Source organism: Lactuca serriola, chromosome 8 (assembly GCF_051521515.1).
Source record: "Lactuca serriola cultivar US96UC23 chromosome 8, Lser_US96UC23_V15, whole genome shotgun sequence".
NCBI lineage: Eukaryota > Viridiplantae > Streptophyta > Magnoliopsida > Asterales > Asteraceae > Lactuca > Lactuca serriola.
Window position 1 is genome coordinate 194,640,652 of NC_136415.1, and position 22,808 is coordinate 194,663,459.

The 22,808-nt window shown below is 38.7% G+C and overlaps 2 protein-coding genes across 2 annotated transcripts; both read left to right on the forward strand.

The window, feature by feature from the left end:
* Positions 1 to 3,099: 3,099 nt before the first annotated feature.
* On the forward strand, positions 3,100 to 4,480 carry LOC145071145 (uncharacterized). Its single transcript, XM_079018055.1, has 2 exons — positions 3,100 to 3,498; positions 4,064 to 4,480. The coding sequence occupies exons 1-2, from the start codon at positions 3,319 to 3,321 to the stop codon at positions 4,235 to 4,237; spliced, it is 354 nt and encodes a 117-aa protein (XP_078874181.1). The 5' UTR covers positions 3,100 to 3,318; the 3' UTR covers positions 4,238 to 4,480.
* A 1,133-nt stretch (positions 4,481 to 5,613) lies between these two features.
* LOC145068924 (damage-control phosphatase At2g17340-like) lies at positions 5,614 to 8,902 on the forward strand. The gene is made up of 12 exons (XM_079015895.1): positions 5,614 to 5,914; positions 6,255 to 6,320; positions 6,443 to 6,509; positions 6,601 to 6,669; positions 6,781 to 6,921; positions 7,329 to 7,457; positions 7,551 to 7,637; positions 7,731 to 7,805; positions 7,918 to 7,995; positions 8,094 to 8,171; positions 8,418 to 8,480; positions 8,599 to 8,902. Exons 1-12 carry the CDS (start codon positions 5,745 to 5,747, stop codon positions 8,680 to 8,682), a joined length of 1,107 nt encoding a protein of 368 aa, XP_078872021.1. The 5' UTR covers positions 5,614 to 5,744; the 3' UTR covers positions 8,683 to 8,902.
* Positions 8,903 to 22,808: the final 13,906 nt, after the last annotated feature.

Below are 22,808 nucleotides of genomic sequence, written 5' to 3' on the forward strand. Positions count from 1 at the left end.
TGCACCACACCCTTTTCTCGTATCAAAATTCTTTTCTTTCAGAATTCTTTTTGCTTTTCTAAAACTGTTTTCTTTCTCAACACTCTTTTTACAAAACTGTCTTTTCATTTTGAAAACTTCCATACTAATTCCTTAGTTTGAGTTCAGACACACCCGAGAGTATGTCCGAATCCCTCAAACCAAGGCTCTGATACCAACTTGTAACGTCCCAACATTTAAGACTAAAAATTTCTTTTATAAAACATTACTTAAAACATAATTATCAATCCATAACATAATCAGAGTATTAATTTCCAAAACATATGTTCATTATCAGAGTAAAACATCCCAGGCGGTCTAATCTATGGTGTGTGCCATGCGATCACCCCAAGCTCTTTCCACCGCTACCGGAAGTACCTGAAACTAAAACTGAAAGCCGTAAGCACGAAGCTTAGTGAGTTCCCCAACCTACCACATACCCTGCATAAACACATACAACATATACTGGGCCACGCCCGCTACTTCGGGCCTCGCCCGCTACAACGCCCCCCCCCCCCCCCCCCCCCCCGCTCCAGGCTCCGCCTGGCTTCGAGCCCCGCTCGGATACAGATCTGTTTCACTTAGGCCTCGCCTGTCACTGGGCCTCGCCCGCTAACATATAACAGCACATAAGCATATAACAACACATAAGCTAGCATATACTAATAAATCCTGTCCTGAGCCCTCGCCTATCTTGGGCCTCGCCCTTGTCCTGCTACTGATGAGTCATGGAACCTCGTCCACGCCCCTACTGGTGGTGAGATATGGGCCCAGACCACACTCACTCTTTCCCTAACTTGGGCCTCACTCGTGTTCTGCTGCTAATAAGATGTGGAACACCGTCCACACTCTGCTATTGGTGAGATACGGGACCTCGCCCACACTCACCTCCCTACCAGGCACATACAAGTATCACACAGACAACAAGTATACTCTATCATGCAACCTATTCCTTGGGCACCCTCCCACTATCAATGGACCTTGGTCCAAAATATCATACTGGCGTACAATGCCTAAGGTTAACCCCTGGGTCTTCCTACTCATATCTACATGGGCCGGAATTGTGACCTTAGACCCATTCACACAAAGGGAAACTCACCTCGTACTGCTGGACTTGCTGGTAACCCCTCTGGATGCTGACCGACAATTCCCTGAACCGCTACTCCACTAGCTCCCCGAGCTACCAATATCAAAACATATATCACTTAGCATAATTGATTTCCAAAAGTTAACTATGTCAACTCTGGTTAAATTCAACCTTCCAGGTCAACCCTACTCGCCGATTCTGCCTACTGACTCACCGAGTTCATTAGCTCAGAATCCTTTCATTCGCGACTCGACTCGTCGAGTCAGCCCCTGACTCGCCGAGTCTACCGATTTTCGAGTCCTGACCTGTCCAACTCACTGAGTCCCCACTCAACTCACTGATCCGAGTCTTAACTCGAAGGGTTTGGGGTTTCACGACTTGACTCGCCGAGTCCAAAAACAGACTCGCCGAGTCCAAGGCAATCTTCAAAAGACTCGCCGAGTTGTTCTTCCAACTCGCCGAGTTCCTGCCCAACTTCATCCAACTCGCCGAGTCCACCCATGTGACTCGCCGAGTTGCTCCAGTTCTTAATCCATTCAATGGCTTTTTGAGCCATGCAGGGGCTCCAAATCATAGATCCACACTTCCAAAGCCTAACCCTCATGTAAAGGTGCAAACTTTACGTGTAGCTAAGGAGATCTAGGCCCAAAACACTCCAAACTCGGGTTTAAGACAACCATGCTTCACCTACACCCTCAAGACTTATACTTTATGACTCTCTAGGCCAGAATACACTTAGATCTGAAGTAGCAACTTCAGATCTGGACTTCTAACTCCAATTGGCTCCAGAACATGGCATAAAAGCCCCAAATCTCATGACAAAAGGAAACTATGAGTAAAGGAGTGAAGGTAATGACTTCTTACCTTCAAATGCTCTGAAAAGCCACACCAACTATGGATCCAAGGCTTCCTCTTGTACCACTATGAACTTTCTTCTCTTCCAAGCTTCAAATCACAACTCCAAGGCTAGGTCCTTGCTCAAAAACGGATATGGCGGCTAGGGTTTGATGTTCTGGATGAGAGGAGGTGTAAAGGAACCCTAAGGAAAAGAATGAGGTGCTTAAATAGTGCACAAAGTCCCGGAGTTAGGGTTTCCCTCTTCAGATCGGACTCGTCGAGTCCATACTCCGACTCGCCGAGTCTGTCACTTACTCATCAACCCGGATCCCGCTCGGACTCGTCAAGTTCCTCATTTGACTCGACGAGTTGACCCCCCCTTGACTTAGGGTTTTCTTTCCTTTCTTGGTCTTTCTGATTTTCGGGTGTTACAGATATATTTTGAAATAATGCCTTAAATATTAATAAAATTTCAAATTCATTTCACCATTGAAGTTTTATTTTGGTTCTATTTATGCTAAATAAGTTAAAAATATTGTTAAGATTGGGATCTTATGAGGGATCATTTCCAGATCTGTAAGATCGAGATCAGGATCTTAAGATCCCACAAAAATGATACAAAAGGTAATTGATCGTATATAAAACTTTTTTTTCCCGATATATAATGGTTAAATAACTCAAAAAAGTAACTTGCATGTAGTAGTATTGTTAAATCGTTTAAAAGAATATTAAGACTAATTATTTATCATACAACAATAGGAACCAACAACCTTCATGTTATTTGCTTTAAATAGTTAACAAGTTACTTGTTTTAACTCTATAAAGAAGAAAGTTTTAAAAATCATAATTTCTTCTAGTCCAACGGTATCCGGTGTTGCCTTCCTTATTTGTGGAAAATTTTCCAGTTTTCTGAGGAAAATTTTCTAAGAAAATGAAAAATTTCAGTTTTCCAATTATATGTAAGATAGAAAAGCAAGTTTTACTTTCCAAAGTTTTTCAAATTTCTAAGGTGAAAAATGAAAACTCCACCGCTCCCAACCAATGCGTTTTTAAAATTTTCATTGAAAATTAAAAATAAAAAACTTAAGTCTGTTTTTCGAAAACATTTTCTAAAAAAATGAAAACAATTTTGTATAACACCCTAAATCTTCGCAATTTCTCATTTACTACCCTTTCTCTCCTCGCCCTTCAGCTTGCGGAGTTGCGGTGCCCCTCCAATTGAAACCCCAACAAATAACAGATACAAACAAATAACCATTTATACCGGCCCCTTCTCCGTCGTGAAACTAAGTTTTACTCAACGGCGGCGGTGTAGCCTTTCTCATAACAATCAATCAACCGGAGCCACAAATTTTATCAGTAACGAGTAAGAGAAGATGTCTTTGAGGATAAAGACAGTGGTCGAGAAATTCGTTGAGGAATTGAAAGAAGCTCTCGATGCAGACATACAAGATAGAAACATGAAAGAGAGAGAGATGCAGAGTTATATCGAAGAGCGCGAACGTGAGGTAGCCGAGCGTGAAGCTGCCTGGAAAGCCGAACTCTCTCGTCGAGAGGTCCGATCAATTTCTTCTTTAATCATCTTTATATTCAGTTGTGTGAACTCTTGTATTTATATAAACTTTAGTTACTTCTACCATTTTATTACCTTTGGATTGATCCTGTAGAATAGATGAAAGGACACCATTCTCTCTTCAATCATACATTATTCCAGCTTTGCAATGATGTGTGTATAAAGGACACTATTTGGATGCTTTACAATCAGCCATTAGTTTTGATGTGCTAATGATCTTTCAAAAGGCTTACAGTTCAAGGAAATGCACATATGTTGTTGTAACCATTGAAGACAGATGTTAATTAGATTTTGATGCTAACTATGGTGATTATACCATGGATCTTGCATCTAAGGGATAAAATACTCTAGGATCTTGATCTTCTCCCCCCTTTAGACATCTATTTGCATTCGATATAGCTTTAAAAACCCAATATGGGAAAATTTTAAGAGTTGATTCAAGATGTTCAATCTGTGACCTTCAAGTAAAGCATGTCATGTTTTATATCATATTGGTAAATTGTGCACAAACTTTGGACATTTTGTGTTATATTTATTTATTGTTTCAGGCAGAGATTGTGAGGCAAGAAGTAAAATTGAAGATGGAAAGGGAAAACCTTGAGAAAGAAAAGAGTGTGTTAATGGGAACTGCATCGAATCAAGATAATCTTGATGGGGCTCTTGAAATTACTGTAAGTGGTGAAAAATACCGATGCCTTAGGTTCTCAAAGGCCAAAAAATAAGGGTGAAGATTCCCTTTTTAATCGATTGGATGGACATTCTGTTATTCTTTAACGAATTTATTTTGTTGGCATTAGTTGGATGTATGTGTAGATAACTTATTGTTTATAATTTTAGTAGTCCCAATCCAATACATGCCAAATGCAATGTTGTTTGTTTTGTTATGTCATGTCATTTGTATGTAACAAATGAGGTCTTATAGTGACCGATTCTTGATTTTCGAAGAAAATTGATTTGGTTTTTAACATTTTCTGTAAATTTGTTTCTATTACAACATTGTATTCTGACAAACCCACCAAGTTATGGGAATGTCATCTAAATATTGTTAGTGTTGTAAAACTCGACATACTCACCCGATCACTTAGATGGCCATGAGTCGAGGCGCTTTTCTGAAAATCTATTAAAAAACTCGGAATCAATCAAACTTGGGTCAAACTCTGAGAAAATCGTTCCAACTTGGCCACCTTGGACAACTCGGAAAAACTCGGTCAAACTCGAGATTTTTAATTTTTTTTTTCAAATAAACAACCATAATTGCTAAGTAATTATTTTAACATAGATCATATATTATTAAACATTTTCTTGTTTTGATTTAAATTTTAATAAATTATGATATTTGTTATATAGATAATTTTTTCAAAATTAATTTCTTTATAATTACCCAATATGAGCATTCCTTGTCTAGGGTGAGTACTTGCTACTCACTAGTCAACTATCCTAGGAATGCTTAACGATTTTTGTAATATTGATAATGCTATAATTGGTTAGATTTTTTCAATATAAAATGTCGTACGAACAAAAAGATTGAAAGTACAATACTATTACGTCGTAGAACTTTTCATAGTGAGAAAAAAAATATGAGTATGTGTATGTAATAGAACAAAACAAAAGTATGATGCTATAATACATAAATAAACGAAATATGTTGTTATTTCTTACGTTTAGTCTTAACAAGATCATTTATCAATTTCCAGACTTTAACAATCAAACAAATTTTTTACATGCCGCAAACTTTTGGTCAACATCTTAGTCTGCAAATAATACTAAAAAAAATACATATATTTTGCCTCTTAAAAATCAAACATCTTATTTTTGGTCTCAAGATGGCACAAACATTAATTACTTCATTTTAGGTGTCAAAATTGTAAAAAAAAAAAAGAAAATAATAATAATAATTATATATTTTTTAAGAAAGCATAAAAGCACAAGTGTTTTGGAATCAAATTCGTTTATTCCACTTGTCATTTTGATTTAATGAACAATACAAAAACGAAATGAAGGGTTGATAATGCTTATACGAATGCGATGATAAGTTTGAGGGGCATATCCGTTATTATTTTACAGTACGAGGGGTCTTCATGTAATTTACCGAAACTGAAAGTCTGAAACCGATCGATCGGAAAAGCCACGCCACCATTTTCATTCATCACTGATTAACTCACTGCTTCTGAGTTCTGTCTGCTGTGTTTTTGGTTGGTGGAAACGAAGGCAAGAAGAAAGATCGGAGAAATGGAGAGCTCGGGAGAGATGGTGGCGTTTCCCTTGTTGATTACGCCGATCGAGACCAATTACAGGGCATGCACAATCCCCTACAGGTTCCCCTCTGATAACCCCAAGAAACCAACTCCCACTGAGCTCTCTTGGATCAACCTCTTCGCCAATTCGATTCCCTCTTTCAAGTATGCACTTCTCATTGAACTCCTGATACGCACTTTGGTTATTTCACTCGTGATCGTGGTTGTGGTAACTGGAATTCGATTAGATTCTGGTTCTGCAACTAGATCTCTATTACTGACACCTGTTCAATAAGAAAACTTCACTTCATTATTCAATTTTATGCTTTCTGAATATACAAGTAAAGTTTCTTAAATGTTGTTTGCGATTGAGATTTCGTTTTTCTTAGTAAATCTAAGAATCCTAGAAAGGAAGGGGTATAAGGTGTGCAAGTGATTTCTCTAACCTAATTTGATTTCGCATGAATCCCTCATATGTGTTTGTTTTGTTTTCTCTGTGTGACAGGAAGAGAGCAGAAAGCGATGATACTGTCTCCGATGCTCCTGCTAAAGCTGAAAAGTTTGCTCAAAGGTATTAGAATCTTCCTTTAGCCTCTGGATTAAAGTTCAGTTCAATTGCACATAGATCATACATGGATTAGCTTTTCTGGATATCGAACTCACTGACAAAAACGCACTGTTAAACCATGTAAGGTATACTGAAATACTAGAGGACTTCAAAAAAGATCCTGAAAGCCATGGTGGACCACCTGATTGCATAGTAAGCAAAATCTTCTTCTCTTCTATATACCTGATGAAATTTGAAATGCCATTAAGAACCAAAGTTTTTTCATGGTTATAAATTATTGCAGCATCTTTGTCGTATGCGTGAGCTTATCCTCAGAGAGGTTGGTTTTAGAGACATATTCAAGAAAGTTAAGGTGATAATATGTTTAAGGGAGTTCCTTTTTCATTAATTTGTTGTAAGTTGTAATCTCAAACCTGGAAATTGTAAATTAATGGAGTTCTTTGTTTTCAATTTGATGCTCTAGGAAGAAGAAAATGCCAAAGCAATAACCTTATTTAAGGAAGTTGTTGAGTTGAATGATGCTATTGAAGATGAATCAAAGCGAATGGAGAATTTGGTCAGAGGAATATTTGCAGGGAACATATTTGATCTAGGTTCTGCACAGGTATGCAGCCATCCCTCATGGAAATATTCATAAGTTCATATGAACACATATTACTAGACCAATACACAAGGCATACAAAAGACATAACTACCCTTGTCATTTATTTATACAACTCCTCCTGTAACTAGCTTCCCATCTAACTAATTGTAACTAACTTCCTGCACCTAGTTAAAGAAGTGCAAAGATAGTAAAAGACAGAATTACCCTTACTAATTCTTCTCTCTAGACCTGTAACATTTTCTTCCTATTACAGCATTGTATCTTGAAAAAAAACTACCCAATTACAGCAATTCTAATCAAATATAAAACAATTTTCACATCTATAATTAGGTAGATTTTTCAAAGTTTAATGCCCATAAACAAAATCTTGATTACTTACAGTGCAAATTTTTTCATGACTATTGAAGCTTGCAGAGTTATTCTCAAAAGATGGAATGTCCTTTTTGGCCAGTTGTCAAAATATTGTTCCTCGACCTTGGGTTATTGATGATTTGGATGCTTTCATTTCAAAATGGAGCAAGAAACCTTGGAAAAAGGCAACTTCTTCTTCTTCTTCAAATAATTATGGATATTGATTTTTCAGTTAAGACATATAACTAACTTGTTACATTTTTATCATGAAAAAACAGGCTGTGATATTTGTGGATAATTCAGGTGCAGATATTGTTTTGGGTATATTGCCTTTTGCTAGAGAATTACTTCGTCATGGGACAAAGGTTGGATCTCATAACTCTATAGTTCCATAGATAGGGGTAAAATGGTCATTTTCCATCATCCAGAACACTCATGTATTAGTATTATATATACAGGTTGTATTGGCAGCTAATGACCTGCCTTCTATCAATGATGTAACTTATCATGAGCTACTGGAGATCATCTCAAAGGTACTACTAATTAACTAATAGATAGTATTTGATTAATTAATATTATAATAAATGTTGATGTGTGATTAGTTCATGGTTGATGATCTTAATTCTTAATGTGGTTTTCTATCAGTTGAAGGATGAAAATGGAAAGCTTTTGGGTGTTGATATTCAGAATCTTTTGATTGCCAATTCTGGTAATGATTTACCGGTAAGACACTGAAATGATTTTTTTTTTGATTAGTTGCTTCATGGTTTGATTATGTGTTTGTTAATTTGTTGAGTATAATTGATAATTTGATATGACAGGTAATTGATCTTGCCAGCGTGTCACAAGAGCTTGCATACCTGGCAAGTGATGCTGACCTGGTAATTTGTGAAGGAATGGTGAGTCCTTTTCTATTATTATTAACCATACGCAGATAATGACCTTTTTATCCCTGACTGTATAAATTCAGTATTTATAGGGAAAGCTGGAAGTAATTCAATTCCAGTCTTTCTTTTTTCATTAAAAGACAAGAGTATGAATACCCTCATTAAGTATATAATAGTTAAAGACCAAAATACCCTCATTCTTCCATTTGCAGAAGGATTCTGATTATGATTTGCAATGTTATTATTATGGCTTGGCAGGGTCGAGGAATCGAGACAAATCTTTATGCTCAATTTAAGTGTGATTCCCTCAAGATTGGAATGGTAAAACTAATTATTAATTAGTTAGATTCTTGATTCTTGTGTTGTTCAATTCCTTTTTCCTTTTGGTTTTGGTTATTAATATTAATAGTTGAAATGTTGGAATGAATGAATGAAACAGGTGAAGCATCAAGAGGTTGCCCAGTTCCTTGGTGGGAGGCTGTACGATTGTGTATTCAAGTTCAATGAAGTTGCAACTTGTTGATTTAATTCTTTCTGAAAACTATAAAATATATATATAACTTTGAGGAGGAAGTGTAGTAGTTTGTACTCTGTAGATGATGACACACACAATGAATCTGGTGTCTTTTTTTTTTTTTTGCCTAACCACTTTCTTAGTTCCAAAGAATATTTTGATAAGTGGGAAGTGTAGGTGATGTGAAAATTAAATTGGTTCCTAATTAATGCTCCTACGTATTCAATAATTGTCATGTGTAAAATACTAATTCTTTTTCCTCATCTTATCTTTTGATTTTGACACCTATGATGATTTTGTGTTGATTTTGACACCTGTGATGATTTTGTAAGTAGGACGATAAGTAACATTTAGTAGGATGATATTTAACCTCTCATAATGATATATTAAAATAAAAAGTATTATAATTTAGAAGAAAAATTAAATTGTTTCTTACCTTTTATGTCAACAAATATTTCTACCCACTAAAATTATGACAAATGTCATCATTTCACCATTTTTTAAAAATTATCTCTTTAAGGGTATATTAGTGTAACACCCTGTTTCAGATGTTTCTTAACTTCAGGGTTTGTGGGTCGTAACTCGATCATGTAAACGATTTGGGCTTTAAGGAAGTAAAATTTAAACCTTACTAATGATTGATAATATTGGTTGTGAGATCTAAGCCCTTGATTTGTATGTTGGAACCAAAGGGTAGAAAGGAAAAAAATTCTAGGTAAGGTTTCTTGCGTGGATTGTCATTTTAGTTCGGCATGTTTTAAGCCAAAGGTAACTAGATAGGATTGTGGGGTTCATTGATACATTTTCGTATATATAAAGAACGTCGAAATCGGAGTTGAAACTAAGAAGTATGGTTGTTTGAAGTTGAGCAGGAAGATAGAAGTTTTGCCCTACGCAAGGCATATTGGCTGATGGAGGAACGCGTCTTTAATGATCTACACATGGCGTAAATCTTGCTACGCAGGGTGTAGTCACTGCTGACCAAAACCCTATTAAGGAGTTGTGAATGCTATTTAAAGGCTTTAATCCCTTAGTAGCCTTCCTATGCTCAGCCTCCACCCTCTTTGACACCCAACTCGAAAACCTAATCCTGTTGAGGTAGATTTGAGTCTTCTAGGTGTTTTGTAGTGCCTTTTGAAGGATATGCCCATCTTTAAAGCTTGGTGAAGCTTAAGCTTGTAGATTCAGAGCCTTCATTTCATTTGCCAACTCTATAAGGTATAAAGCTTTCACCTTGATGGTTAATTGAGTTAAATCTTGTTAGCTTCTTGGTTTTCATGCTTATTGCCCAATGATTTTGGTTCTTGTGAGTATGAGCTACTTCGGACCCTAGGTTTGCTATTTCTTGATGTTTTTGAGGTTGATATCTCATAAAAATGGGATCTTGGTTGTTGTCTTTCACCTATGCAAGAGTTTTTGGTCATTAGAGGATGTTATGGGACTAGGATCTGATTTTGAGCTCCATTTAGCCATGCAAAGGCATAAAGTTGGAGACTTTATTACTTAAGATGTTTATTAGGACCAAATCCAAGCAATAATGGTTGGTCTTTATGGATTAAGAGCTAAAAATGGAAATGACTTAACAACGTACTACGCATGGCGTAAATTGGGCTACACCCAGCGTAGCCTAATGGTTGCCCGATCTTTCCATCAAAGACCCTACGCAATGCGTAGAGCATGGTGTACGCAAGATGTACCACCAGAGAGTGTAATTGTTAAAATTAGACTTTTGGTCAAGATGAGTGGGGTCTAGCCTTGAAAGGGTAAAATGGTCTTTTACCCTAGAAAGATAAAATGTAATTAGGACCCCTGATTATGAATTACCACCTTAATTCTTAATTAGGGCTTGATTTTGGATATGTTTAGTGGGAGGGGTTTTAGCACCGGAAGCTCGTATGTGAGATCTATTTGTTAAACCGATCAAGGTGAGTCTTCTCACTACGCCCTGATGGGCCTTTAGTCTATCTAGGTCGCCCTGAGTCTGTTGGCCTAGAGCACAAAGCAGGACCGCCTCACCCCACCCGCAATCACACAATAATCAAACAGATATCAAACGCTAGCTAGCACATATAATACTCATACAAGCCTAACAGATCATCAATCATAGCATCATCCTATACACTAGGATACAGATATAACAAATCATTACACATAACATCATACAATAACCAGGATAACAATCCAAAAGGGTCGGCCTTGGTGCCTTCGACCCTGCTAGTATAGTGAGGTAAAAATTACCTCACAATGTCGAACTGAATTGAAAACCTCCGAATGATGACTCACCGAAAATCCCAAACTATCACAATAAACGAACCCTAATCAATAGTTGGAAAATCAATCTTGGCTAAGGGCCCAAACATAGGGTAATAGTCCATTTTACCCTTTCCCTAATTTGTGTTGGAATAGTGTCTAAGGCTGCAACTATATTAGGCAAGTATTTGACCCGGTTGTGCATGGTCATTTTGGGTTGCCTTCACCATAACAACTTGATAGGATGATTTATTAAGAGAGAATAAATATTATTAATATATTATGATAATAATATAAAGAATGATAATATTGTTATTTGATTAATATAAGTCATAGAATTAATTAGAATTAATTTGGTGACTTAAAGAGATTAATTAAATAAGAGGGTATAAACTGTCAATTGTTTGATAGTTAAACTTTAGACTGTAAATCCTTAATAGATAAGGATTGGACGAATTCTAGAGCTAATGATAACTCAAAATCGTCCAAGGTTATCTATGGTAAGGATATGGATTGCTTTAAGAGAAGATTATCCAACTAGGGTTTAAGTTGTAACCCTTAAGGAGTTTACAAGTATAAATAGACCCTATGGCCAAGGGAAATCGACATCTCATTAAGAATAGAGAACCCCTGGCCGATTTCCTCCTACCCTCTCTCTCCTAAATCATCCTCCTTGCTATTTGGTGTTTGTAAGCCATTAGAGGAGTGACAATTGTGACTCTAGAGCTCCAAGACAACAAGATCAAACAAGAGATCCAAAGGTATGCTTCTAGATCTGATTTTGTATTGTTCTTATTCCTAATTAGTCATTAGAAGTCTTGGATTCAACGCATGTTTAATTAGAAAGCCTAGATCCAAGCATTAGGGTTTTGCATGCGCACATAGGAAAGTTCTTATGGCTAAAACCCATCAGTGGTATCAGAGACTAGCTTGGTTTCTATTAAATTGTTGCTTGTTTGTTTGAAACTTAACTGCAAAATTCGATTTTTGTGTTTCTGAGTCATGGACTCGGCGAGTTCCATAGTGGACTCGGCGAGTTGGCCTGACTCGGCGAGTCCCTTGGTGCACTCGGCGAGTCCAAGCGTCAGGAATGGCCAGATTCGGGATTTTTTCATGATTATCTTATGGAAACTTACCTTAATCATATTAGATCAACCCTAATCCGATTGTTTGATATATACGAATATAATCTTGATCTAATTAAAGATATTTATCAACTAATAAAATATTTAATTTCCTTATATGATAATTAATTAATTATTTTGATTAAATTGGTAATTATCTTGCATAAAATCTTGAATAAATCAAATATAGATAATTAGGGAATTAATTGTTAATTAAAATTATTTGTTATTTGATCCTCCATGTTTTAAATGTTTAAAACTTGTCCTCAAGTTTTGAAATTTATATTTTGTGATTAAAAATTTTAATTTAGACAATTTAAATTTCAAACCCTAGATTTTTAAAAGGTTTAAAATACAACCCTATACTAATATAATATTACAAGAATAATATATATATATATATATATATATATGTATGTATAACTAAAATGCTAGTCTTACCGTTAGTAGGTCTCATTCACGAAGCCGATCTATAAGGTGGGTATAAGGTTGCGGCCTATAAAATGGCGCTTAATGGGAGTACACTCACACCCACCGCTTGCTTGATCGGTGGAGGGTCGTTAGCCGAATGGGTAGGATAGGGCAACCTCATCCTCTCATTAAAAGTATAATATGAAATACAAAGTAACTACACATTTTTTTAAAAATTTCCCAATCTTAGTTACTTTAGGAAAAGTGAATTGATGCAATCCCATGAAATTACACTTTGCACCCTTGCTAAGAAGTTAGTGGAGCGTGTGTGGTTTACCGGCACACTAATTGGTTCTAAGCAAAGGTGGCAAAGGGTGATTCATTGTTTATCATAGTTCGATGGAGCGTGTGTGGTTTACCGGCACATCGAATAGGTGATCGTTACAATGAAGGCACCATGTGAATTTGCATGGTAATTCACACCCGCTTTGTGATCCTCGGTATCCCAGTCACAAACAAGAGGGGCATATCGAGATTTAAACATGCCATTGAATAGTTTCAATGAATCTCATTCGAACCTAGGAATTCTCAATACATTTAGGACTTATAGTTAGGTTTTTATGGTGGAGAATTAGTGAATTGTCATTCACTTACCTTCAATTTATTTGCATGTTAGATTACGGCATCCCTTTTCTAATATGTAAATATTGTTGTTGGATCCTAGCCCTAATTTTTCTTATTGGGTGAAAATTAGGGATTCATATTCTAATCTATCTTTGTCCTTTCTATTTTGTAGATGTCGAACGCAAACAACGCTGCTGCTAGTTCTTTCACATCGATGAGCCTTTGCCAAAAGGTCACTTTCAATGGAACGAAATTTAGCGAATGGATAAGATACATTCGCACCATTGCTCGCTATGAGGATAAGGAGTATGTCCTCGATGAGAAGCTCGAGAAAATCAACCCTGAAATCGCTACTCTGGCTGAAATGACCGCTTTTGAAACTCATGAGCGCGATGCAACAAAGGTACATTGCATCATGATAGCCACCATAAACTTCGAATTCCAAAAGTCCTATGAGGACATGTACCCGTACGAAATGCATCAAGACTTATTGGAGAGATACCGCCAGAACGCGAGACAAGAGCGTTATGAGATTTTCACTAACATGATTTCCGCTAAGATGGGTCATGGAGAATCTCTTACCGTGCACCTGCAAAAGATGCAAAGGTATGTCGATCGCCTTCGCAAGTTGAATGTTGACTTTGGGGAAGACTTGGCGATCGACATGGTGCTTCACTCTTTGCCTCCGAGCTACAATCAATTTAGGATGACCTACCACATGAACAAAGAGGAGGTCACCCTAAGCAAACTCCAAGGTCTCTTGAGGGTTGCTGAGAGCAACTTCAAAGACAAGTCTGTTTCACCAACTCCCAATCCACCCGCTGCTCCTGTCTTGGCTATTGGTCAAGGAAAGGGAAAGAAGAGGAAGGCTTCGTCTAAGAACTATCGCAAGGTTAAAGCCCGAGATGGTGCCTCTTCTAGTGGGACCAAATTTGATCTTGCTAAGCCTTGCCCTAACCCAAAGGAGGCAGAGTGCCACCACTGCCATAAGATAGGACATTGGAAGAGAAGCTGCCCAGAGTACCTGCAAGCCATTAAGGAAGGAAAGATCAAGCCATCTTTCGCAGGTATATACACAATTAAATCTAACGATTCTAATCATGCTATTTCTTGGGTTCTTGATACCGGTTGTGGTTATCACATTTGTTCTAATGTGCAGGGACTAAGTAGAAGTAGGGATAAAGAGCAAGGAAGGATCAATCTAATCACGGGGAACAAAAGATCGTCGCCTGTGACCAGGATTGGAGTGTATTCTTTAGTGCTTAGGAATAATTTATGTTTGGATTTGAACAATTGTTGCTATTCGCCAGAAATGGCTAGAAACATCATTTCATTTCATGGTTTGTTTAGACAAGGCTTTAGATTTTCTTTTAATAATGAGAAAGGTTCTATTTTAGCTTATCTAAATGGTGTCTTTTATTTTGAAGCTATACCATGTAATGGAATTTATGAAACTGTTATGATTGTTGATAACTTAGGAAATGATGTTTTAAACATAGATTCTTCCAATAGTATGGATAGAGCATCCTTGTGGCATTGTCGTCTTGGACATGTCAACAAGAAACGCATAGCCCAAATCCAAAAGGATGGAGTGTTGGAGTCATTCGACCTTAGGGAAGATGACACGTGCGAGTCTTGTTTGCTTGGAAAGATGACTAAGTCACCCTTCACGAGTACATGTGAAAGGGGTGAGGGTCTATTGGACCTAATACATACCGATGTATGTGGACCGTTTAGATCAACCACGAAGGATGAGAACCGCTTCTACGTGACTTTCACCGATGACTATAGTAGATATGGGTATATCTATTTAATCAAGAAAAAGTCAGATACCTTTGAAAAGTTCAAAGAGTTCAAGAATGAAGTGGAGAATCAATTGGGCAGGAAAATCAAGATGCTTCGATCCGATCGAGGAGGAGAATACCTAAGTCTTGAATTCCACGATTATCTCAAGGAGTGTGGAATAAATTCACAATTGACGCCTCCTAGGACACCGCAGTTGAATGGTGTGGCAGAAAGGCGTAATCGAACCTTATTGGATATGGTTCGCTCTATGATAAGTCGTGCTTCACTACCTATCTCTTTTTGGGGGTATGCCTTAGAGACTGCCGCTCATATCCTTAACCGAGTCCCTACTAAGAAGGTTACCAAAACACCTCACGAGATGTGGACATGGAAAGCTCCCTCGTTGACACATATCAAGGTTTGGGGTTGCGAGGCTTTCGTAAGACGAGATACTCACGATAAGCTCGAACCTCGAAGTGAGCGATGTATTTTCATTGGCTACCCGTAGAAATCCTTTGGATATCTCTTCTATAGACCGAAGGACAATGTTGTCTTTGTTGCAAGGAGAGGAGTTTTCCGAGAGCGAGAACTCATAGGTCAAGGAGACAGTGGGAGGCAAATCGAGCTTGAAGAGATTCAAGAGTCGATAGATGAAGGAACCTCTACCGCTGGCACTCAACCTGAGGAGGAAACTCCGGTTGAACCGATTGACGAGTCCTTACCTCTTAGACGTTCCGATAGAGTAAGAGTTCAACCCCAGTTTTATGGTTTTCATGTTACTACCGAAGGGGACACGTATATTAGTGATGGTACACTAATAAAATCTTGATGAACCTAATAGCTACAAGGAAGCCATGGCAGGCCCAGAGTCTGTGAAATGGAAAGAGGCAATGGATAGCGAGATCCAATCCATGTATGATAACCAAGTTTGGAATTTGGTTGATAATGTGCCCGGACGTAAGACCGTTGGGTGCAAATGAATCTTCAAGAAGAAGACCGACGTGGATGGAAACGTACACACATATAAAGCGCGATTGGTTGCGAAGGGCTTTACTCAAACTCCTGGAGTTGACTATGATGAGACCTTCTCACCAGTTGCGAAGATAAAATCTATTAGAGTGATGCTAGCGATTGCCGCATTTCATGATTATGAGATTTGGCAAATGGATGTCAAGACCGCTTTCCTTAACGGAGAGTTGGCTGAGGATGTTTACATGGCTCAGCTAGAGGGGTTTGTGGATCCGAAGCATCCGAATAAAGTGTGTAAGCTTGAAAAGTCCATTTATGGACTTAACCAAGCATCTCGCAGATGGAATCTTTGCTTCGATGAGAAAGTCAAAGAGTTTGGATTGTACGAAGAGAAGATGAATCATGTGTATATGTCAAAGCCAGTGGGAGTATAGTTAGCTTTCTCGTTCTATATGTCGATGACATATTACTCATAGGAAACGACAACCCGACTCTGCAGGAAGTTAAGTCCTGGCTCGGGAAGTGCTTCGCTATGAAGTACCTCGGAGAGGCTTCTTACATTTTGGGAATAAGGATAGTAAGAGAAAGAAGTAAGAGACTAATAGGGCTTAGTCAAAATACTTATTTAGAGAAAGTACTAAAACGTTTTAGTATGGAAAACTCAAAGAAGGGAGAATTACCGATACAAAGTAATGCCAAGTTGAGTAAGACTCAAAGTCCGAGTACCGAAGCTGAAATGGCAGAAATGAGCCGAGTACCATACGCTTCCATATTTGGCTCAATCATGTACGCTATGACTTGTACTCGCCCTGATGTAGCCTTTGCTTTGAGCATGGTTAGCAGATATCAAGGGAATCCTGGCAGAGCCCATTGGATTGCGGTGAAGAATATCCTTAAGTACCTTCGGAGGACGAAGGAATGGTTCTTAGTCCTCGGAGGGAGTGATGACTTGAAGGTGCGAGGGTATAGTGACGCCAGCTTTCAGATCGACAGGGATAACTACCGTTCGCAGTCGGGCTGGGTCATTACCCTGAATGGAGGAGCAGTGACATGGAAAAGTTCCAAGCAGGAAACCGTAGCTGATTCAACGTGCGAATCAGAGTACATTGCAGCGAGCGAAGCGTCGAAGGAGGCAATATGGCTGAAGAACTTCATCGATGATCTTGGATTCGTACCTACCATAAAGGAGCCCATGGAGATTTTCTGTGATAATGAAGGAGCGGTTGCCTTGACTAAGGAACCGAGGGATCATGGTAGATCACGACATATCGACATAAAATATCATTTTATTAGACATCGTGTAGAAGAAGGACAACTCGTAGTGAAGAGGATATCATCAGAAGATAACCCAGCAGATCCGCTTATGAAGGGACTGAGTAGGGTTAAGCACTTGCAGCATGCTAGGAGTATTGGGCTGAAGGATGATATTAGCATAGATTAGATAGTATTAGAAACATGTAATAGATAAATGTAATTAACATTTGATGATTAAATAAAGGAGTTTTATTTATGAGTAATGTTACTATCTTATGTTAATTGTTTAACTATTGTTTCACCTTGCATGTTTTGACTTCCAGAATAATTGAATTTATTAAGAATAATCGAATTATTCAAATTGTCCACAATCGTTCATATGTTGGAAGTAGATATGAATGAAGATTGTCATGAATTGGTATGTAGATTGTCTAAATGGTGTTAGACATAGCAAAGGGTTGCTGCAACGTTCATGAGTGCTTATGAACTAGTTTTGAGTATTGGAACAAACCCACACTTGCTGGAATCACCTTATGGAATATGATATAAAAGGGTGATCCCAAGACGATAATATCATATAGTCTTAAAACCTAGATATATGGTTTGTTATTTGTTAATTGATTGTACATTGATAATGCAAAAATGCATTGGTAACTCGATGTTATAAAACGCATTGTTGTGTATGGTTGGTTAATGAATAAGTAAATGCATATAAGTCGAAGTTTATCTGTAACTTTTATCCCAAGAGGGTAAAAGCGATATCTCGGCCACTCGATGATTTGATTTGACTTATGTGTCGGGCCCGGTCAGAACTAAATTGATGTGTTCGATTAAGTTCTATGTCAAATAAATCAGAGATTGAGAAACCTAAATGCTTGACTAATCATTCCATAGAATTGCCAGCATGATATCTAACAGAGGACTGTACGATCCCTTATCTAAAGGACAAGATTGATTAGATCAGAGTTTGACAGCGTCTTTGAGAGCTACGATTGCAAATCGAATTGTACTTGTGCATATAGTTACTAGACTTATCCAAGTGGGAGACTGTTGGAATAGTGTCTAAGGCTGCAACTATATTAGGCAAGTATTTGACCCGGTTGTGCATGGTCATTTTGGGTTGCCTTCACCATAGCAACTTGATAGGATGATTTATTAAGAGAGAATAAATATTATTAATATATTATGAGAATAATATAAAGAATAATAATATTGTTATTTGATTAATATAAGTCATAGAATTAATTAGAATTAATTTGGTGACTTAAAGAGATTAATTAAATAAGAGGGTATAAACTGTCAATTGTTTGATAGTTAAACTTTAGACTGTAAATCCTTAATAGATAAGGATTGGACGAATTCTAGAGCTAAGGATAACTCAAAATCGTCCAAGGTTATCTATGGTAAGGATATGGATTGCTTTAAGAGAAGATTATCCAACTAGGGTTTAAGTTGTAACCCTTAAGGAGTCTACAAGTATAAATAGACCCTATGGCCAAGGGAAATCGACATCTCATTAAGAATAGAGAACCCCTGGCCGATTTCCTCCTACCCTCTCTCTCCCAAATCATCCTCCTTGCTATTTGGTGTTTGTAAGCCATTAGAGGAGTGACAATTGTGACTCTAGAGCTCCAACACAACAAGATCAAACAAGAGATCCAAAGGTATGCTTCTAGATCTGATTTTGTATTGTTCTTATTCCTAATTAGTCATTAAAAGTCTTGGATTCAAAGCATGTTTAATTAGAAAGCCTAGATCCAAGCATTAGGGTTTTGCATGCGCACATAGGAAAGTTCTTATGGCTAAAACCCATCAATTTGGGCCAAGACCCAACTCCAAATCCTTGATCCAAAGGTCCAAATATACAAGGCCCATAATTGGCCCAATTTCCACTTTGGGCCCAAATCTTTAATTGGGCCCCATCCGAAGGTTCATTTCCATAATTAGCCGAAGACGCTTGTATTCAGAAAGTCCAACAAGAACCCAATCCAAATTGGTTGGCCCAAATCGCAAAAGCCCAACATAAGGCGTACGTTGGGAGTACCCTAGAGTTATGTGGGGCGTACGTGAGGCTTTCATTGACTGGAAAATAGGGACGTTGAATGCGTACGTGGGGGTACCCTTGTTGTATTCAAACTCCAATAAGTGCTTAATGGCTTAAGCACTTAAGCCCAAATTCAAGATCCATTGACTAAATTTTTCTCAGAACCATAAAGTCTCAAACTTTAATACTTTGGACGTCCAAAAAGTCCTTAATACATGGCATTAATCCATTAAGACCTTTCTACCAACTTTATGGGAAATTTCTAGCCATTGGGACTTCATTTTTGTCACTTAGAACCCTTTTTAGGTTCCGAAAGGACAGCTCAAAACGTCCAAAACGAATCATGCATTATAATGGGACTTAATGGGACAAAAGAATGCAAATAAGCTACCAAGGAGAGATCTAGAAGAAATAGACACAAAGGTAGCAACTTTGTACCTTCTGGAGCTCCCAAAACAGATGATGAACCAAGATCTACAAGCCAATCTTCCCCCCTTGACTCCTTGATGCACAAGCTTCTCTTTTAAGGCACACAAAACACACATTTAAGCTCAAAATGCTCACTATGAGGCTAGGTCTTCTCAAGACGGCTAAGGGAGGTTTGGAGGCTGAAAGAGTGAGCCACAATGTCCCATAATGGTGCTTAAATACCCCAACATACCCTAAAAATTAGGGTATTATCCGAACACACGTATGCCTGATGTACATGAGTGTACGCCAAGTGCACTAGGGTGTGCCCTAATATGCTTGGCGTTCCTAAATGTACGCCCAACATACTACTCAACTTTCCAAAAATTACCAATCTACCCCTAAGGCTAGGTCCAAACCAATATCAGGGGCCAAAATTGACTTATTAAAATACCAAGTAAAGATTCGAAAAATACCTGAAATCCATAATGTTACAACTCTCCCCACTTGAACTAGACTTCGTCCTCGAAGTCTGCTGCAGCAAATAGATTTGGATAGTGCTCCCACATCTCGACCTCCGGCTCCCAAGTCCACGTAAATCCCTTCTGATGCCGCCATTGTACCTTTACCAAAGGTATCTCCTTGTTACGCAGAACCTTTATCTTCCTCTCCAAGACAACCACCGGTTTCTTAACATAATTCAGGCATTCATCAACCTGAATGTCATCCAATGACACTACCACATCCTCGTCTAATATGCACTTCCGTAATTTCAAAATGTGGAAAGTTATATGAATTTGACGGAGCTCTGAAAGGTGCAGTCTATACGCCACCTTTCCAACCTTGGCAATAATCCGAAACGATCCAATATATTGGGGACCCAAATTTCCCCTCTTCTTGAAGTGGATCACACCCTTCCAGGGTGAGACCTTCCACAACACCATATCGCCGACCTAAAACTCCAACTCGGATCAGCGCCGGTCGACATAACTTTTTTACCGACTCTGAGCAGTTTGCAATCGTTGTCTGATCTGCTGAATATTCTCGGTGGTTTGTAGAACCACCTCGGATTGTCCCATGACCCGATGACCAACCTCGCCCCAGCAGACTGGGGTACGACATCTCCGACCATACAATAACTCGGAAGGTGGAGCACCAATGCTGGAATGATGGTTGTTGTTGTAGGAGAACTCTTCAAGGGGTAGGTAGGAGTCCCAGCTCCCACCTAAGTCAATGACGCATACCCTCAACATATCCTCGAGGGTGTGAATGGTCTGCTCGCTTTGGCGGTCAGTCTGTAACACCCTGATCTAAAAATAATCGTTTACAGAATTCACAGGCCAAGGCTAGGGTCGTTTTGGGCTTTTAAGGCCTTTGAGTTTTATTTGAGAAGTTTGGACCGAGGAGTGTTGCTAGAAGTGTAGGGCTTCTTGCAACCTTTTCATGGATATAAACTTCGTTGGAAACGAACTTGGAACGAAGGAATTATAGCACTTTGAAGTTATTATCATTAATGGTCCCTTAATGGAAAAATTGGCAAAAAAGACCATGCATGTAAAGTAGAAGGTGTGTGGGTATGCCCAACGTATAAAGGAAAAAGGATCGCGGGTGCTTAAGGCGTACGCTTAGCGTACAGGAAGTATGCCTAGCGTACACCCAGCGTCCAGAAACCCTAATTTTAGGGCCAAGATACCATATAAAAAACATAACACCCAGGTTAACAACCTCCATCTCATCTTTATACAGACACCACGAAACCCTAAACCTCTCTTGATTGTTCTTGAAACCTTGGGGGTAATTAGAGAGAATTTTGGGTGTTGTAAAGCCATTTCCAAGCAAGTAAAGAGATTAGCAAGGTGGTGGATTGAATGGGAAGCAGCAAATCCAAGATTGTGGTTCCATTTCAGACAATTTTGAGGTATAAAGTCTGAAACTTTCCTTAAGTATGCTTAGATCTAGGTTTATGGAGCTTTGGACCTTTTTGGGTCCAAAGGATGGACCTTTATGATGCAGCTTCGTCTTTAAGCTTAGGATTGCCACTCTCAGAGCTAAAAGTGTCCCATAAATAATAAAATCTTAATCTTGATGGTCCTAATGAGCTAATGCATGAGATTTAGCCCTTGTTATGGAAGTTTGTTGTCACTTTTCGAGTTTGGGCTTAATTAGTGGGTTGCAAGCCACCAAGTTAGCAACTTTATGGATTAAGACGTGGACAAGGATCTGGATCTGAGTTTGTAGCCTCTGAAGTGGTGTATTAAGCACTTAATGGAAAAGTGGCTTAATAGGGCCGTATGTTGGGCGTACAAGGAGGTTCGCACAGCCTACAAGCCATCAACAAGTACGCCTAGCATACTCTGTCAGTTTGGGCTTTGTGTTTTTGGGCCCCGGCTTGGACTATGTTTTGGATTTTAGGCCTCTAGTTCACAGTGGGTCAGCAGAAGTCAGTTGTTATGGGCCAAAAATATGTTATGGGCTTAAGGTAAAGCCCATTAAAGGGATTGGGCCCAATATAGCAAATTGGGCCATTAGTAGGCTTGAGAAGCTTACCTAGTACTAGGCCTTGTAAATCATGGTAGAGGACCTTGGATATATATCAAGTTGGGTTAGGAGGGGTAGAATGGTTATTCTACTCTATGAAGAATTATTGTATTGGACTAAGTGATGTTTTGGTATTGATAGCTCGGGGAGCCGAAGGAGCAGCGGTTTGGCATTACGAAGGGGTCTAAGGCCACAATGCCGACCCATGTAGTTTATGAGTAGGAAGACCCGGGGGTTATCCCTAGGCACTATATGCTAGTATGTTATTCCGGACTAAGGTCTGATATTGGACGTGTGCCCGGTGAATGTTTGTACGTTAGTTTATACATGTTGTATGTGTGATACTTGTATTGTGCCTGGTAGGAGGTGAGTGTGGGCGAGGACCCGTATCTCATCATTAGCAAAATATGGATGGGGTTCCGTATCTCATTAGTAGCATAGCAGGGGCGAGGCCCGAGGTAGGGGAAGAGTGAGTGTGGGAGGGGGCTCGTATCTCACCAACAGTAGGAGCATAGACGGGGTTTCATGACTCACCAGTAGCAGGACATGGGCGGGGCCCAAGATAGGCGAGCCCTTAGATCAGGATTATAGTAGAGTATGTTAGCTTCTTGTTATGTGTTATGTTATATGTCCATACGTGTTTAGTGGGCGGGGCCCAGAGACATACAGGGCCTAGGAGAAACAGATCTGTATAATCGGGTGGGGCTCGAAGCCAGGCGGGGTCCGAT

Coding starts and splice junctions, on each gene's coding strand:
- LOC145071145 (XM_079018055.1), top strand. CDS start 3,319: ATGTCTTTGAGGATAAAGACAGTGGTCGAGAAATTCGTTGAGGAATTG. Junction 3,499..4,063: donor CCGAACTCTCTCGTCGAGAG/GTCCGATCAATT, acceptor TTATTGTTTCAG/GCAGAGATTGTGAGGCAAGA.
- LOC145068924 (XM_079015895.1), top strand. CDS start 5,745: ATGGAGAGCTCGGGAGAGATGGTGGCGTTTCCCTTGTTGATTACGCCG. Junction 7,458..7,550: donor GCAAGAAACCTTGGAAAAAG/GCAACTTCTTCT, acceptor ATGAAAAAACAG/GCTGTGATATTTGTGGATAA. Junction 7,806..7,917: donor TACTGGAGATCATCTCAAAG/GTACTACTAATT, acceptor GTTTTCTATCAG/TTGAAGGATGAAAATGGAAA.